Source organism: Schistocerca americana, chromosome 4 (genome assembly GCF_021461395.2).
Source record: "Schistocerca americana isolate TAMUIC-IGC-003095 chromosome 4, iqSchAmer2.1, whole genome shotgun sequence".
Lineage (NCBI taxonomy): Eukaryota > Metazoa > Arthropoda > Insecta > Orthoptera > Acrididae > Schistocerca > Schistocerca americana.
This window is the reverse complement of record NC_060122.1, coordinates 452,109,887-452,128,463: the sequence shown is the minus strand read 5'-3', so window position 1 is coordinate 452,128,463 and position 18,577 is coordinate 452,109,887. Positions and strand designations below refer to the sequence as shown.

The 18,577-nt window shown below is 43.8% G+C and overlaps 1 protein-coding gene across 3 annotated transcripts in view; it reads right to left on the bottom strand.

Moving 5' to 3' along the window:
* The window catches only part of LOC124613234 (CREB-regulated transcription coactivator 1-like), a 382,746-nt gene that overhangs the window by 217,763 nt on the left and 146,406 nt on the right, over nt 1-18,577 (bottom strand). For all 3 annotated transcript variants that reach the window (XM_047141909.1, XM_047141910.1, XM_047141911.1), the window contains 2 exons: nt 14,279-14,429; nt 2,286-2,498 (listed from right to left, as the gene is read on the bottom strand). In XM_047141909.1, coding sequence (XP_046997865.1) covers nt 2,286-2,498; nt 14,279-14,429 — 364 coding nt within the window. The remainder of the gene's footprint in view (nt 1-2,285; nt 2,499-14,278; nt 14,430-18,577) is intronic.

Here is an 18,577-nt window from a genome sequence, read left to right as displayed (position 1 = left end):
TCTAAGCAAAGAAGGGAAGGCAGAAAGGTGGAAGGAGTATATAGAGGGTTTATACAAGGGCGATGTACTTGAGGACAATATTATGGAAATGGAAGAGGATGTAGATGAAGACGAAATGGGAGATAAGATACTGCGTGAAGAGTTTGACAGAGCACTGAAAGACCTGAGTCGAAACAAAGCTCTGGGAGTAGACAACATTCCATTAGAACTACTGACAGCCTTGGGAGAGCCAGTCCTGACAAAACTCTACCACCTGGTGAGCAAAACGTATGAGACAGATGAAATACCCTCAGACTTAAAGAAGAATATAATAATTCCAATCCCAAAGAAAGCAGGTGTTGACAGATGCGAAAATTACCGAACTATCAGTTTAATAAGTCACGGCTGCAAAATACTAACACGAATTCTTTACAGACGAATGGAAAAACTAGTAGAAGCCGACCTCGGGGAAGATCAGTTTGGATTCTGTAGAAATATCAGAACACGTGAGGCAATACTGACCCTACGACTTATCTTAGAAGCTAGATTAAGGAAACGCAAACCCACGTTCCTAGCATTTGTAGACTTAGAAAAAGCTTTTGACAATGTTGACTGGAATACTCTCTTTCAAATTCTGAAGGTGGCAGGGGTAAAATACAGGGATCGAAAAGCTATTTACAATTTATACAGAAACCAGATGGTGGTTATAAGAGTCAAGGGACATGAAAGGGAAGCAGTGGTTGGGAAGGGAGTCAGACAGGGTTGTAGCCTCTCCCCGATGTTATTCAATCTGTATATTGAGCAAGCAGTAAAGGAAATGAAAGAAAAATTCTGAGTAGGTATTAAAATCCATGGAGAAGAAATAAATACTTTGAGGTTCGCCGATGACATTGTAATTCTGTCAGAGACAGCAAAGGACTTGGAAGAGCAGTTGAACGGAATGGATAGTGTCTTGAAAGGAGGATAGAAGATGAACATCGACAAAAGCAAAACAAGGATAATGGAATGTAGTCGAATTAAGTTGGGTGATGCTGAGGGAATTAGATTAGGAAATGAGACACTTAAAGTAGTAAAGGACTTTGGCTATTTGGGGAGCAAATAACTGATGGTGGTCGAAGTAGAGAGGATATAAAATGTAGACTGGCAATGGCAAGGAAAGCATTTCTGAAGAAGAGAAATTTGTTAACATCGAGTATAGGTTTAAGTGTCAGGAAGTCGTTTCTGAAAGTATTTGTACGGAGTGTAGCCATGTATGGAAGTGAAACATGGATGATAAATAGTTTGGACAAGAAGAGAATAGAAGCTTTCAAAATGTGGCGCTACAGAAGAATGCTAAAGATTAGATAGGTAGATCACATAACTAATGAGGAAGTATTGAATAGGATTGGGGAGAAGAGAAGTTTGTGGCACAACTTGACTAGAAGAAGGGATCGGTTGGTAGGACATGTTCTGAGGCATCAAGGGATCACCAGTTTAGTATTGGAGGGCAGAGTGGAAGGTAAAAATCGTAGAGGAAGACCAAGAGATGAATACGCTAAGCAGATTCAGAAGGATGTAGGTTGCAGTAGGTACTGGGAGGTGAAGAAGCTTGCACAGGATAGAGTAGCATGGAGAGCTGCATCAAACCAGTCTCAGGACTGAAGACCATAACAACAGCACTTCTGTAGCACTAACATTCAATCTGACCAAGCCTCGCACATATCTCTGGGATTTCTGTGCCCAACTTACTCACACACCAAATCTCAGTACACTGGCATCTGGCTACTCACACACTTAAGTGGGTGCCAGAATAATCATCAATCATATTAATGGAGTGTTTTCACATCAGACATTAGCCCTAAATTTAAGAAACATGCACACTTTATCATGGTACAAATTTTAAAAGTAACAAATGACAACTCCACAATGATAGTTAATTTCTTCTCAGATACTTCATAAACATTCATTTCCCCTTGTATCTTTACCCCCACCACCACCACCACCACCACCACCACCACCACCACCACCACCAACTTCACCCTCAATTTTTGACCAAATGAATCACTCCACTTCCCATCATTCCCTCGTCTTTCTGTCTCCAGTATTGCTTACAGTCATTGACTTGCAGTTATGAACTGTTTTCGAAACACTTCCTAAAACTCCACTGATGCGGTAACTGATGTGTACACTGTCAACTGTATCAGAAGTGGAAATGTTCTACATGTCAACACCCTCACTTCATATATACAAATAATAACTACAACCATTTGAAATAGCATTCCAAACCTTTGAATATGTTGTTCAATACGTAAAGTTTAATCACTTACCGTAGCCTGCGCTAGTGAACCAGGACTCTGTGGGCCACCCATGACAAGGTTCTGCAGGTGAGGCTGGTGATAATGCCTTCGTCTTGCACTGGGTGAATGGCCCGGACTAGGACCTTGGGAGTCTTGAGGCGAACCAGTGAATGAAAACCGACCCGTGGGCCTCGATGCGAGACTTGTTGGGGAAAGAGTTGAAGGGCTGGCACCCTGTGGACTCTGTAAAAGTGTGTCACAAGTGATTACTGCATGTTCTCCCCACATCATAACTGTTCATGGGCAACTTATTTTGTATAAATAGATCTTCATTGTAGTATACATCATGAAACAATGACAGGTTTCAACAGTTAACAAATTAGCATGTAATGGAACCAAATGATTATCTTTTACTAGAATGCTTGTGTTAAGAATAAATATGTGGAGCCCTCTTACAAGTGGTCCATTTTCCTTTTCAGATTTGTGGAAAGTTTGTTCAGTAGCTCTCTCTCTCTCTCTCTCTCTCTCTCTGTCTGTCTGTCTGTCTGTCTGTCTGTCTGTGTGTGTGTGTGTGTGTGTGTGTGTGTGTGTGTTTTAGCATCATCTTACATTATTCTGAACTTATTCTATACTTCATTACACAACTGCAGAACAAAATTCTCTTTCAGGAGTGCTAGTTCTGCAAGGTTCGCAGAAGAGCTTCTGTAAAGTTTGGAAGGTAGGAGACGGATACTGGCAGAAGTAAAGCTGTGAGTACCGGGCGTGAGTCGTGCTTCGGTAGCTCAGATGGTAGAGCACTTGCCCGCGAAAGGCAAAGGTCCCGAGTTCGAGTCTCGGTCGGGCACACAGTTTTAATCTGCCAGGAAGTTTCATATCAGCGCACACTCCGCTGCAGAGTGAAAATCTCATTCTGAAAATTCTCTCAGTTTTCATGTCATGTCATGCACGCGTTAAAGCAAAGCTCGACCTTTTAACGATATTCACTATCTTTTCTGTCAGTAGCTGACTGCTGAAGAAGATTGTCACAATCATTGAAAACCAGCATTTTATCTCTGACATATTGTGGCTTGGAAACCAAAGAAAATTTTATACTGATACCGCCACTGAAACTTCAATGTCACTGCAATTGTCCCTCCCTCTTTTTTTTAAACAATTATAAGGTTATGTATGAGTTAAAGCGTCTGCGATTCCTGAACTCATAACGGTACTAACTCACGAAATTACTGGATTCACAAACCCTATTCACTGGTGGTGACCTAGCTACTTAACATTCTTTTTACAAAACTACAAAGATTAATGTTTTAATAATCACATCACCAGCAGTCACATTTACACATCATCTACAATGGGCTTGGTTGTTCTCAGCGGTACAAAACTTAATAAATTCCTGAAGACTGAGGAGCCTCTAAAGTTATTCTAACGTGGCTTCACCCTTCAACCTATCCCACTTCTTTAGACTGTGGTCACGACCAGATGTTGAAGGCTAGGGGAGAGGAGTGGGAATGTGGACACAATTTCCCAACATGTTTTGAAATCTTGTGCAAGAAGACATAATTTTACATGAAAAATATTAAGTAATGCATGTATGTTATCTAGATTTTTCCCAGATTTCCCGGTTAAAAACACTTTCCCACGTGAAAATATACCTCTTCGAAGATGAAAAATCCACTTTTTTCATGATAAGTGACAGTGTACTTTCCCTTGGATTGTAAAAATATCAATCCTTTGAATGGTAGAGGTGGAACTTCAGAGAACAAAAACACTCGGCAATAAAGTTTTGGAAAGATCTGTGATCTGCAGCAACATTTATGCTGCATATTTTCTTATTATGATATGCTGCATATTTTTGTATTCATATTATGAAAGTATAGATTTGAAGCACATGCTAGTTTCTGAAACATTGAAATAAAGACTGAAATGCGTTTTTGTAAGCCAGTCATAGCTCATGTCACGTGATCTCGCCAGCCGATGACAGCAGATATTCAGAGCATAGGACATGTGACGTAGTCAGCAGATAGCAACATCCCTGTAAAGTAGTGTGAACACACAAATAGGGAAAGTTAAAGTTTGAAATTAATGCACACAGTATAGCTACAAGAAAAGCTAAGCTTTCACATATAATATTGAGTCTTTAAGATTAATAAGCTGCAAGAAAAGCTAAGCTTTCACATATAATATTGGTCTTTTTTACATGTGTTACACTTTTAAGATGCATCACACAAATGTGCCAGAAATATTTTAAATAATGTCATTAACGTCTTGTCTTCTCAGCTTGAAATTCTTCTACGTGGCTATTCCTCAAAGTGTTAAGTTTTAAACGAGAGTCAAACACTCCGTGATTTAAGAAATTCATTGTGCATTCACACACATAACATAATTCATCTTGTGTGAAAGGAAATTTACTTTGAAACTAGCACTTTTCAAAGCACCATTTGAAATAATTTCCCATGACCTGTTAGAAACTGCTTTGTTTCAGCAGCTGCCCAAGAGCGCCACAATACAGCCATTACTGTGTGTGAGCGGCTATGATAATATAGGAAGCTTGTATACTCGTACATGTATAGTATTAAGAGATCTTATATGACGCCATAAAAGAAATAGGATACTCCAAGAGCAGCGGGATTTTGTACGCCATACTAAAACGCATAATTCGGCTTATAGTGCACATTCATATGTCCATATCCACCATAAGAAAGGCCCCAACATGATAATAAGATTTCAGTGCAGTTTTCGGGATGCAAATTTTTTTGGAGTGCTGGTACTCTATTATCTCATGTTTGGTTCTTTATTGTGGCATAATGCCCATATGTGCCAGAAGATGAAAATATGCACTTCAAATTCAGTGAAAATAGCCAATAGAGCAGAATGAAACACTTCGTTTTTAGTAAACTGACTGCCTCTGGCGAAAGGATTAATAAAAGCCACATTTATTTTGCAAAACTATACAAATAACTTCATTGTTCTGCAAGGTAATTGACTGCCAAAAATGTGGAAATGAAACAAAATCAGAAAACTGAAACTAATAACATATGTTACCCTTCTGTAATTATGGGAATATATTTTAATTCATGTGATAGCTCCCAACCACAGAAATCCATTATGTTTTCATTTGATGTGAGAAGAGTAAATGAAGAGGAAACAGTAAAATCACTAAACATAAACACAGCTTACGTGGAGACTAACCCTCTTCCCACTATAACGCAGACTGCTATGCACATGCGGCAATCCAGCAGCTTGGGCGTGCCAGAAAAATTTTTCTGGGTAGAATCTGACTGCCTGTTGCTACTGCTAACACAGCTAACAGCCACAGTTCAATTAACCGAAAGCAGGAGAAAAGTACTGCCCATATGCAACTCATCTGCACATTCAAGTGAGCCTGCGGGCAACTGCTCAAAAGACCTTAATGTAAACGGTTGTGATGTCACGCTCATTGGCAGCAGTTTATTGTTATGAAGTATTCCATAGTCTTCTCCTAAAGACTGACACATTTTGCTGTTAATCAGTTCTTACCAGTCAAAATTTCAAACATTTAACTGAAGTCTACGACAATGAAAAATTCTCGAAATTCTAAAAAATTCCTGGGTTTTTCCTGATTTTCTCCAGGACGATAAAATTCCCAGGTTTTTCCTGGATTTCTCGGAGCTTTCTTCTTTCTTTCTTTCTTTCTTTCTTTCTTTCTTTTTTTTTTTTTTTTTTGTGGGTTTAGGGCGCACAACTTCAACGGTCATTGGCGCCCAGATTACGGTAGGAATGCACCGCGAGGCACAAGTTTAAAACAGCAACTAAAAGGGAAAACACGATAAAAGATCGACAGGCATAGGATTAAAAAGACAGCATAATCAAATGTCCTTAGACAGGTTGGTCAGTTTGGTAAAACGAAGAACGCGAGCAGCTGCTCCTGGGTCATCCGCTAAAATAGCATCGAGAGTACATGGCAGGCCAAGATCAAGACGCAGTGTAGTAAAATCCGGACAGGACGTTAAAATGAGGCGGACCGTCAGCAAAAGCCCACATGGGCAGAACGGCGCCGGCGCAGCCGTCAGCAGATGGCGATGGCTGAACCGGCAGTGTCCAATTCGTAACCGGGCCAAAACTACCTCCTCCCGCCGAGAGGGGTGTGAGGAGGACGTCCAAGCCGCGGGAAGAGGCCTGAAGCTTGTAGTCCGTAAGTGCAGCCCAATCGGCATGCCACAGCAATAAAATGCGCCGACAAATGACCCTGCTACAATCTGATGAAGGGACACAACAAAAAGCTGTCCGAGGCTGGAGGACCGCAGCCTTGGCCACGGCATCTGCAGCTTCGTTCCCAGGGATACCTACATGGCCAGGAACCCACATAAAGCTAACCGGAGAACCGTCGTCCACCAGCTGCTGAAGAGAGCGTTGGATCCAGTGCACGAAAGGGTGAACCGGATACGGATCACTGAGGCTCTGGATGGCACTCAGGGAATCGGAGCAGATGACATAAGCAGAATGTTGGTGGCGGCAGATGTAAAGAACAGCCTGGTAGAGGGCAAAGAGCTCAGCCGTGAAGACCGAACAATGGCCATGGAGCTGGTATTTGAAACTTTGTGCCCCGACAATAAAAGAACAACCGACCCCGTCATTGGTCTTAGAGCCATCTGTATAAATGAAGGTCATAGTAATGAACTTCGAACGAAGTTCGACAAAATGGGAGCGGTATACCGAACTGGGGGTAACCTCCTTTGGGAGCGAGCTGAGGTCAAGGTGAACGCGAACCTGAGCCTGGAGCCAAGGTGGCGTGTGGCTCTCGCCCACTCTAAAGGTTGCAGGGAGTGAAAAATCAAGGTGTTGAAGGAGGCGACGAAAGCGAACTCCAGGGGGTAGCAGGGCAGAGACATACAACCCGTATTGACGATCGAGAGAGTCGTCAAAAAAGGAACGATAAGACGGGTGGTCGGGCATTGACAGTAGCCGACAGGCATACCGACAAAGCAGTATATCGCACTGGTAGGGCAGTGGCAATTCACCAGCTTCAGCATGAAGACTCTCGACAGGACTAGTATAAAATGCTCCAATCGCAAGACGTAAACCCCGATGTTGTATGGAGTTGAGGCGGCGTAAGATGGACGGCCGTGCAGAGGAGTATACGAAGCTCCCATAATCCAGCTTTGAGCGGACGATCGACCGATATAGGCGAAGTAGGACGGTTCGATCCGCTCCCCACGACATACCACTGCGAACACAGAGGACATTTAGTGAACGGGTACAACGGGCAGCCAAATAAGACAAATGTGGAGACCAGCTAAGTTTCCTGTCAAATGTAAGACCTAAAAATTTTGTTGTCTCCACGAATGGGAGAGCAACGGGACTGAGTCGTAAGGAAGGTGGGAGAAACTCTTTGTAGCGCCAGAAGTTAATACAGACCGTCTTCTCGGCAGAAAAACGGAAGCCATTGGCGACACTCCAGGAGTAAACATGGTCAAGAGAACGCTGAAAACAGCGCTCCAGGAAACATGTACGCTGCGCACTGCAATAGATGGTAAAATCATCCACGAAAAAGGAGCCTGATACATCAGCTGGGAGGCAATCCATCATTGGATTGATCGCTATGGCGAAGAGAGCGACGCTCAAAACTGAGCCCTGTGGCACCCCATTCTCCTGGTGAAAGATGTCAGACAGGACAGAACCCACACGTACCCTGAACTGTCGATCCATTAAAAAGGAACGAATAAAAAGAGGGAGGCGACCGCGAAGGCCCCATGTATGCATGGTGCGGAGAATGCCCGCCCTCCAACAGGTGTCGTAAGCCTTCTCCAAATCAAAGAACACAGCCGCGGTCGGGCGCTTCCGCAAGAAGTTATTCATAATGAAGGTCGACAAGGTAACCAGATGGTCAACAGCAGAGCGGCACCTACGAAATCCACATTGTACATTGGTAAGTAGGCGCCGAGATTCGAGCAGCCAAACCAAACGAGAGTTAACCATTCGCTCCATCACCTTACAGACACAGCTGGTAAGCGAGATGGGTCGATAACTGGAAGACAAGAGCTTGTCCTTCCCCGGCTTAGGAATCGGTACAATAGACTCGCGCCAGCATGCGGGAACATGTCCCTCAATCCAGATGCGATTATAAGTACGAAGAAGGAAACCTTTACCCGCAAGGGAAAGGTTCTTCAGCATCCGAATATGAATAGAATCAGGCCCTGGAGCGGAGGACAGTGACCGGGCAAGTGCATTTTCGAGTTCCCGCATGGTGAAAGGGGCATTATAACTTTCACAATTCGAGGAGAGGAAGTTAGGTGGCCTAGCCTCCTCTGCCTGTTTTCGAGGGAGGAAGGCAGGGTGGTAATGAGTGGAGCTCGAAACCTCTGCGAAAAAGCGGCTGAAGGCATTGGATATATCCTCAGGGGCCACAAGGACATCATTCGCGACCGTCAAGCCAAAAACTGGTGAGTGGACCATAGTGCCAGATAGACGGCGCAGACTACCCCAGATAACAGAAGAAGGAGTAAAACTGTTGAAGGTGCTTGTGAATGCAGCCCAGCTGGCTTTCTTGCTTTCTTTAATAATACGACGGCATTGCACACGTAATCGTTTATAAGTGATACAATTCGTCATTGTAGGGTGGCGTTTAAAGGTGCGTAAAGCACGTCGACGAGCACGTAAAGCGTCTCTACATGCTGCGGTCCACCAGGGGACCGGCACGCGACGTGGAGAAGAAGTGGTGTGAGGGATGGAATATTCAGCAGCAGTGAGAATGACTTCCGTGAGGTGTGCGACCTGACTATCGCATCTTGTGAAGGTTTGATCCTGAAAGGTCGCCCTGGAAGAGAAGAGCCCCCAGTCGGCTTTGGAGATGTTCCAACTAGCTGAGCACGGAGAGGGGGTATGATGCAGGAGATGGATGACACATGGGAAGTGGTCGCTCAAATATGTATCAGAAAGGGCATACCACTCAAACCGGCGTGCAAGTTGGGTAGTACATATAGAGAGGTCTAAATGGGAATAGGTGTGAGATGTGTCCGAAAGAAAAGTAGGGGCGCCAGTATTGAGGCAGACAAGATTGAGCTGGTTGAAAAGGTCTGTTAACAGGGAGCCCCTCGGGCAGGATGCTGGAGAGCCCCAAAGGGGATGGTGGGCATTGACGTCTCCAGTTAACAAAAATGGTGCAGGTAGCTGAGCAATAAGTTGAATCATGTCTGCCCTGGTAACGGCAGATGACGATGGAGTGTAAACGGTACAAATAGAAAATGTAAAAGTGGGGAGAGTAATTCTGACGGCAACTGCCTGCAGGCCGGTGTGCAATGTGATGGGATCGTAGTAAATATCATCCCGGACCAGCAACATAACCCCTCCATGAGCCGGAAAACCTACCACAGGGGGTAGGTCAAAACGCACAGAGGTGTAGTGTGCCAAGGCAATGTGATCGCATGGGCGGAGCTTCGTTTCCTGGAGGGCTACGACAAGTGGACGGTGCAAGTGGAGCAGCAACTTCAAGTCCTCTCGGTTGGAGCGAATGCTGCGAATATTCCAGTGAATAAGTGCCATCGTGAGAAGAAAAGGAAGATGAAAGAAGGGGTCACCTCGAAGGCCGCTGAGGGCCTGGCTTCGAGCGAGTACTGCTGCCGCTATCTGTAGGCGGACAGTCATCGTCCATTGGTTCTATAGGTTCAGCAGCCATCTCGTTAAGATGGCTGGGAGGGGGAGCTTCCTCCGCCGGTGGACGGCCAGATGTTCGGCTACCAGCGGTGCGACCAGGCGAAACGGATGACAGCCTGGGGCGGCAACCGCTGGGTGGCGCAGGAGAAGAAATGCACCGTGGAGGAGAAGGAGAACTGTGCTTCCTATGAGCCTTCTTGGAAGGTCTTTTAGTGGAAGTACTGGTCGACGGCTGGGAGTGCGAGGTGCGTAGGAAGTCTGCACGGGACAGTTCCTTCTTGAAGGCCCGTGCATCTGATTTCTGGGTCTTCGTCTTGGCAGAAGCTGATGAAGGGGCTTGTGTTGGAGGGGTGACGGGAGGAAGAGGAGACGTCGACCGCGCGATCTTAGCACTGGCCGATCGGACGACCGTGGTGCCGAAGGTCAGATCGCATGTCTGCGTCGCCACCTCCCTGGTAGTCCGAGGAGAGGCGAGGACAGTACTGTACTTTCCCGCTGGGAGCAGCGCGGGCTTCCTACTAGCAAATAGCTTGCGAGCAGCCGAGGTGGAAACTTTCTCTTTGACCCGAATTTCTTGGATACAGCGTTCTTCCTTGTAGATGGGACAGTCGCGGGAGGACGCTGCATGGTCACCCCAACAGTTCACACAACAAGGAGACGGAGGTGGACAGTCACCCTCATGGGCATCCCTGCCACAAGTGACACATTTAGCCGCATTGGAACAAGACTGGCGAGTGTGATTAAAACGCTGACACTGGTAGCAGCGCGTAGGTGTCGGGACATAGGGGCGAACAGAAATAACCTCGTAGCCCGCTTTGATACGCGACGGCAGCTGAACACTGTCAAAGGTCAAGAAAAGTGTCTGGGTCGGTACAAGGTCATTGTTGACCTTTTTCATGACCCTATGGACAGCCGTCACGCCCTGCTCAGCGGGGAAAGACTGAATCTCCTCATCAGTCAATCCGTCAAGTGATCGAGTTAATACCACACTACGAGACGAATTCAAAGTGCGGTGAGCCTCCACCCGGACAGGGAACGTGTACAGGAGTGTGGTCCGACCAGTTTTTGTGCCTGAAAGGTGCTCTCAGTTTCTAGGAACAAGGTACCATTACGCAACCTGGTACACGACTTGACAGATCCGACTATGGCATCTACGCCCTTCTGGATAATGAAAGGGTTGACAGAGGAAAAATCCTTGCCGTCCTCAGATCGAGAAACTACGAGGAACTGTGGGGCAGGCGGTAGTACTTTTGTCACTGGTGGCTGGTCAAGTTTCCGTTTATGGGCAGAAGTCGAGAGAGAAGAAGAGAAATCCACTGCGGAGGAATCCCCCATGATTGCCAGCGTTTCCGATGGCGCGCTCCTTCCTTGTGGGGACCCTCTCAGAGGGCACTCCCGCCTTAGGTGAATGTTTACACCTCAGGTCACACCTCCCGAGAAACAGACAGAGGGACCAATCGGCATGTTCAGAAGGTATCAGCTCAGGCAATCACCCCTCCCTGGGCCTGGACTTTACCATGGGGTACGTGCGTGCCTTACTTGTCTACCCAGGGCGGGGAAAACGCGTTACCCCGTCACTGGCTACGCGTGCGAACGCGTGGGTCGGCCTTCAGGCGCGCACAGGGAGGAAGGAAGAATAGGAAAAAGAAGAGAGAGAGAGGGAGAGAGAGGACAGACTGTCTCAAACGCCGAGGTGGAGACCAGAGAAGGCAAGGAGAAGAAGGCAATGTGAAGGCAAGGAGAAGAAGACAAGGGAAAGAGTACGGAAGACAGTGAGATGGAGAAGAGCAAAGAAAGGAACCAACCAAAGGAAGGAACCAACCAAAGGAAGGAAGAAACGAGAAGTGAAAAAGCAAAATGACCGCAAATAGAGGTCGTGGAACCGTCCGTCTCCGGACGCAGGCGCTAACTACCCCCTTGAGGGGGAGGGACTCCTTTTAGTCGCCTCTTACGACAGGCAGGAATACCTCGGGCCTATTCTAATCCCCGGACCCGCAGGGGGGATTTCCCGGAGCATATACACCCTGTAGTTAAACATTATTTTAACAATATTCTTGTACTGAAATTCTGCAGCTATATAGATGCCTCAAAAACAAAATGAATCAGCCTAAGAAGCAGAAGAATTGTTAAGAAATGAAGTTAATTATTTTCAGTTTACAGTTTAATCATGCCAATCAAGCAGAAGAACAACACATCTCCTGCAGATGTACTTCACATTAACAGTGCTAGATGATGATAATTAAGTAGCACTTCACTGCATCTTTAAGGACAGAGTCATTTCATATGTTTGCACTGCTTTTGTGAATCGCAACACAAAACTTTTCAAAGCAGAGAAATCTATCCCTGGCACCAGCTACAGATTAGATCCTACACACCTTGACACAGCAAAACTTCATGTTTCCAATGTCAAAATAATATTCCACAATCCTTTACTCACTCCAGTATACAGTGCTTTGTGCTTGGGTATTAAGTGGCTGCAGTGTAGTGAAGTGAATGACAAACGTATGGCGCATGCCAAAGTTTTAAAAGCTGTACTTCTGTAGCCGCTCACTATCAGAATTATGAAACAAATTTTTGTGGGGGTGATATCCTGCTAGTGAGCTATTTTATCCTTAAAATATGAGGTAAAGTTGGTGAGGTTTCCTTATAAGACAGACAGGCACTACCGTTCAAAACCAATCCACAAACAAATATTCTTGACCATATCTACACATTCTCTTTACCCACAAGTCACATCCATGAACCAGATGCAAAGGAGCTCCCTCCTCGGTAGCCATTGTAGCCCTGGACTGGAACAACTTACCGTGCTGTATGACAAGGCTCTAACTTATCATCACTGAGGCTATAAATGAGAAACATCTGACCCAAAATCCTTCAGTGCTCTTTCAAATTTGAATTCTGCTACACACCCCTATGTACTGCTCCATCCTTAAGCCACACCTACACACAACCCCTAATCAAATGGTCATATTCTTAAGTAATACCCAGGTGCAAGACTTGACCTATGTGCCATCAGCATATGCAATTTCAGCCCTGTTACAGGCACAACCTTATCTATCAGAGGCAGTGCTACACATTAAAGCAGCTGCATCATATACCATCTCTGCCGCAACTTATGCACATTTCTCATGTCAGCATGATCAGCAACCATCTGTCCAAACAAACGAAAGGCCACAATCAAAATGTGGCCCAAGACCAGCGGTGACAACGAAATGCTGGAACACACTGCTAAGCACAGTGTGCTTGACTTCACTGGCTGTCCTCACACACTCCGCTTTCAGTATCTTCCTCTAATCTATCTACATCTCCAATACAATGTTCCACCTCATTCTGTAGCACACACAACTCACCACATCTGTGCCAAAGCAACCTCACCATAACACATTTCTGTTCTTTTCCTTTGTAGTCTCTCTTTCTCACCCCTTAGCCACCCATCTCTCCCCTACTTACTTTGTTCCTCCTCAAGTCCACTTCACCCAACACAGCCCCTCCTTCCAGTCCAGCTGCCACACCAGAACAATATAATCAACATAGAGAGAGAGAGAGAGAGAGAGAGAGAGAGAGAGAGAGAGAGAGAGAGAGAGCTGAACAGGCTAGTTCTGAAGAAAGGCAATGTGTAGTATCTTAGCAGCAGCACTTTCACTCTTGTTCATGTGTATATTATGTGCATTCCACAAGACTTTCAACAATTATACTGAAATCTTGACAACTCACATGTAGCTCTATATCACGGTAACAGGGTATGGTTGAAGTAGTTACCCTATTTAGATCTATGATAATCACAACATATATAAGCCCATAGTTAAAATTTTAAAAACGGAAAATAAATGTTTTATTTTCCTTAAGGTCCTTGATACTATCATCTGTAAGCAGCGAAGTAAGTGCACAAATATGAGAGGCATGATAAACCACCTTAAATCTGGTGTGGTTTCCACCTTTGGGAGAAAGCAGTGAAAATTTTTGTAGTATGCATAATTTATTTTTCTGTGTAACCTTGAGCAATTTTGTTGGCCACTGATGTGAACTGCAATTGATGGATGGTGGGTATTGCCAGTGCTGAGGGGTGAAAGTCTAGAGGCTGGCCGGCTGTTGTGGCCGAGCAGTTCTACGTGCTTCAGTCTGGAACCGCGCGACTGCTACGGTCGCAGGTTTGAATCCTGCCTCGGGCATGGATGTGTCTGATGTCCTTCAGTTAGTTAGGTTTAAGTAGTTCTAAGTTCTAGGGGACTGATGACCTCAGATGTTAAGTCACATAGTGCTCAGAGCCATTTGAACCATTCTAGAGGCTGGTATCTTCTCTTGGCTTTTTATCGTAGGTAGCAAAAGTATCAGAATACTAATTATATGTTTAAATTCAATGTTAGCTATTTATGAAGTAAAATTGCAAACAGCTTACTTACTGTGCTATACGGAGAGCTGCTATGGTCTTCTTGGTCAAGAGGCGTTGGGAGAGGCGGTGGGAAATGGAAACTCGTGAGGTCTGGCAATGATCCTGTATTGTTGCCAATAGGGATTTGTACTGTCCCAGGTTCATGCTGTGAGGGGTAGATGCTGAAAGTCAAAGACAAATACCTCATAAAAAACAAACAAATTTTCAAAATTACTTCAGAGTGTACAGGAATCATATTACTTAGATTACTAAGTCAACCACAAAAATGTCAGAACCAATAAGTTAACACACCTGAAGACCCACTAAAACAAGAGTCATGGTGACACATTGTAGACCAAACAATGTTGGAGCAGAATGGGGATATGTTATATACATGGCACACCCAAACAAGACCACTTCGTGTTCCCACAACCTACCAGGTTTTTGAGAGAGGTTCGGGATCTAGTGGTTCAGACTGTGTGTTGGGTGTGTTGGATACACAGCTTTTGTGTCACAGGGAAGCAAGTCGGCAGCCTGTACACATCTGGAACATGTGGCCAGATCACTTTTAGATGGAGATCAACTTCAGTGAGCATAAGGTGAGCTGGGAGTTAACTGTTATCTGTAATGCTATTTTATAAATGCTGACAAGATTCCAGGGAAACAGAAACAGTAAAAAACAGTGGAGGCAACAACAGAACTGATATGTAACTTTACGCATCTGATAATATCCTATCAGTACAGCATCTGCCCAGTTTGGAGGCCTCTATATGACATGTTTTATTTAGTGTATTATCAACTTTTAGATGTCAAGTTGTATGCTCTGGGATCCACTACACGAATTTCCCGTAATGAAAGGCCCACACAGCTTGGTGCATGTAGCATCTTGCTGCCATGGTAGTGGATTCAGTAACAACAGGGTAGTGTCCTGATCATGGGTGGGTTAGCTTAGGGAATTTACTAACTTGTTCATCTAGTACGACCATTGAACAAGTTACAAAGCTATCAATGATTTGGAAAGGGCTCCGTACGGCGACACCCTTGCACTTGGCTGTGGTCATTTGTCACAGCTGGTGCTGCAACATGAGGATACCATGTTTAGAATGTCTATTTTGCTTATTGGGCACAAACCGGGAAGAAGATGGAAAGTCCTAGATCAAAGTGTTCCAGATCCAACATTGCAGCCATAGACCTTTGCTGTTTTTCCGAGTGGAGTTGTTCAGTGTTTGGCGGCAATAGCACTAGCCACAACAGGCGACCTGATAAACAGCATGGAGTGCCATTGTGCATGAAGTATTGCCACATTAATCCCATCCTATTTCTCATTCTGCACACCAAACGTGGAGTACACTGTTCCCAACAGTTGTGCTCATGCCTGGTTTATGGGATGCCTTGAATCATATTATTGTGACAGTGTCAAAGTGTTGCCGCAGTACCTTTTATGTCACACACTATCACTATTGATCACGTTTTGTGGCTCCCAAAGAACCCTTAACTTAGGAGCTTGAGTGAAGTTGCTGTTCACTTCATTTGTGAAACAAAGTAGAGCGATAAACTTAACATAAGAAGATTGTTCCATTTCCCTTCTCTCAACTCTATGTTCTTGGATGAAACACAAACTGATACTTTAATCATTAAATATCCTACAATTTTCTACAAAATATCACTGCTACCTTTACTGTCCAAGATTTCAAATATTTGTTGTACATAAATCATATTTGTCAAGACCATTACATATTGCATCAAACTACCACCTCAGTATGCATTTAAATCAGTTTACTTGTCTTTCATAAGTGGAGAGTTGTGAGCGTGCCAAGCTGACAATAGTATTTATTTACTGACTTCTCTATTTATTGGTGTATGGTTCTCAATGTTGCGTAAATATAATATTGAAGAACAGCAGCACACCAGCAAAGTTAGTAATCATTACTAAAACATGTACTATTTTTAGTCTAATAGTGTTGGCTATCCAGGCTGTGTGCTAACAGAAATTTAGTGAGTTTCTATCTATCTTGCATTCGTGTAAAATCACTATTGCTTATGAAAATAATACGGATGTTGAAAGTAGTTACAAGTTCGTATAGAATATTAGACAGACAAGTTACTCGTAGTACGGCACACGCTATTCAGTTTCATGTTGTTTTGTCAAAAAATGATTTTCACTGAAGTTCGCTGTCTATTAAATTCACATGGCTAATATAAACTGATGTTCATTATTCGTGTAGCAACCTTAAATATTCAACATCCATGTCCTTAACATCATGATTTCCAAATCTGACAAGAAGCTTTTTCTTTTTTTTTTTTTTTTTTTGAGGCTTAGTTTAAAAAACAATATGTGTCATGGATCACTGTAGCAGTGTCTTGTTGGTACCCAGTTTTAGCTGTTGTATCTTCTAACACTTCCAATTACTTTGCTTCTCATATCCGTCTATGGGGATCCATAGAAATTGGGATTCTTCACTTATTTATGGAAAACTTATTGCTTCTCCATACCAGATTGCTTCCGAATGATACTGCCTCCTGTTTATCAGTTTCTGTCCTTGGTGATGTATGAAAGTTTTGCTTCCATTAAAATACAAAAATTATAATATTACACTGCTTATACGTGTTTAACTTTGTTGATAAAATCAAATCAGATCCAAATACATGAATCACTGCACTGTTCAATGCAACCATTGTATTGGTGAATATGTAAAGTTCTTTTCTATTAGCAGATACTACATTCTACATTTATTTCACATAGGTGAAGTTCTCTTCATAAATCGATAGCAAATGATGGTGTCTTGTTGAATCACTGAGAGAAAAACCATAAGTACAATCATTCAGCGTCAGAGGGTTGTGAGCTTGCATCCATAGATGTTAAGACATTTGTTCCCTCAAAGTTTAAAAACAGTAATTACCAAACAGCCAAACTATTTCTATTTGTGAATAATTTATCATGATGACCCAACTGGCACTTAGTACAAAAGAATAGTTCTAAGAAGAAAACCTCTATATTCATGGAAACACTTATCATCAGTGGTTACTATCTGTTTTATCCAATGCCACCTGATGAGCTACATGAGTTCTACATAACTGATTCTACAACAATTGCTCTTGATCTGTGGGGTGTCCAATTTCATATGGCTATGTTCCATTTATATTACTGGAATTAAAACTTTTGAGAGACTTAGTGCCTTCAAGATTGATTTTAAATTACTGGCAATTAACCACACAATAAAATTCCATGCTACACATTTCAGGCTCATTCTTTGGGTCGTTCGGACTAATCTGAAAATTTGAGAATTTTTGTCATAACAAATTATCATGTTATGCCAAATAGCATTGCAGATATTGCCAAATAGTGCTCTTTATATTGTGGCACTAGTTTCTCCACAAGCTAGATGCATGACATCATTAGCATCGTTCCAATGATACACTGTCATGACGCGGTATACAACATTTTGAGTCATTACTGAATATGCAAAAATGGTCATGAAATACAGGGCGAGTCAAAAGTCCTTGGACATCTTTGTAAGTTGGAAGATTAAAGGGAAAACTGAAATGTGATGATGGGAACATAGGTTTGACGTGGGGCTGCAACTTTTGGAGTTTTTTTTGGGAAAGGGGGGGGGGGGGTGTATGACACATCAAATAACACTTGATTGAGCTCTGGAATTGAGTGGTGTAATTTGTTTTTGTCGATCTTGTACAGTTTAGAAGTTATTAATGTTCAATGTTACCTTGATACCGACTCATGTCACTCTTTTTTCCAGGTGATCTAAAATGGATCTGACACGCGAACAGTAGATAGAAATCATCCTTATATCAGGGGAACGCAGCTACCGAACAATAGCAGCTGACTACAACAGACGGCACCCAGACAGAGAACCGGTATCACACAGCACGGTGGCTCATGTGATCACCAAATTCTGGCAGACGGGCTCTGTTCACAATAGGGCACATAGTGGGCGACCAAGGACTGCCACCAATGAGGAAACTGCAACTGTGATTGTTGCGTCATTTGTGAAAAGTCCTAAACAAAGTACCCGTCATGTGGCCCTAGCATGTGGAATAAGCCAAACCTCCGTTGTCCGGATATTGCACACCAACAAGTGGCATCATTACAAGCTGCAGATGCAACATCGACTTAACGAGGCTGACCCTGATCGGTGGTTGGAGTTCTGCCTGTGGGCTACTGAACAACATGAACTGGATCCTTCGTTTGCCAAGGGAATACTGTTCAGTGGCGAGGTGTATTCCACTTTGAACGAGGACGATAATCGACATAATTGTCGATACTGGAGTGACGCACATCCGAACTGGGTTGCCCCACATCGAGAACATAGTC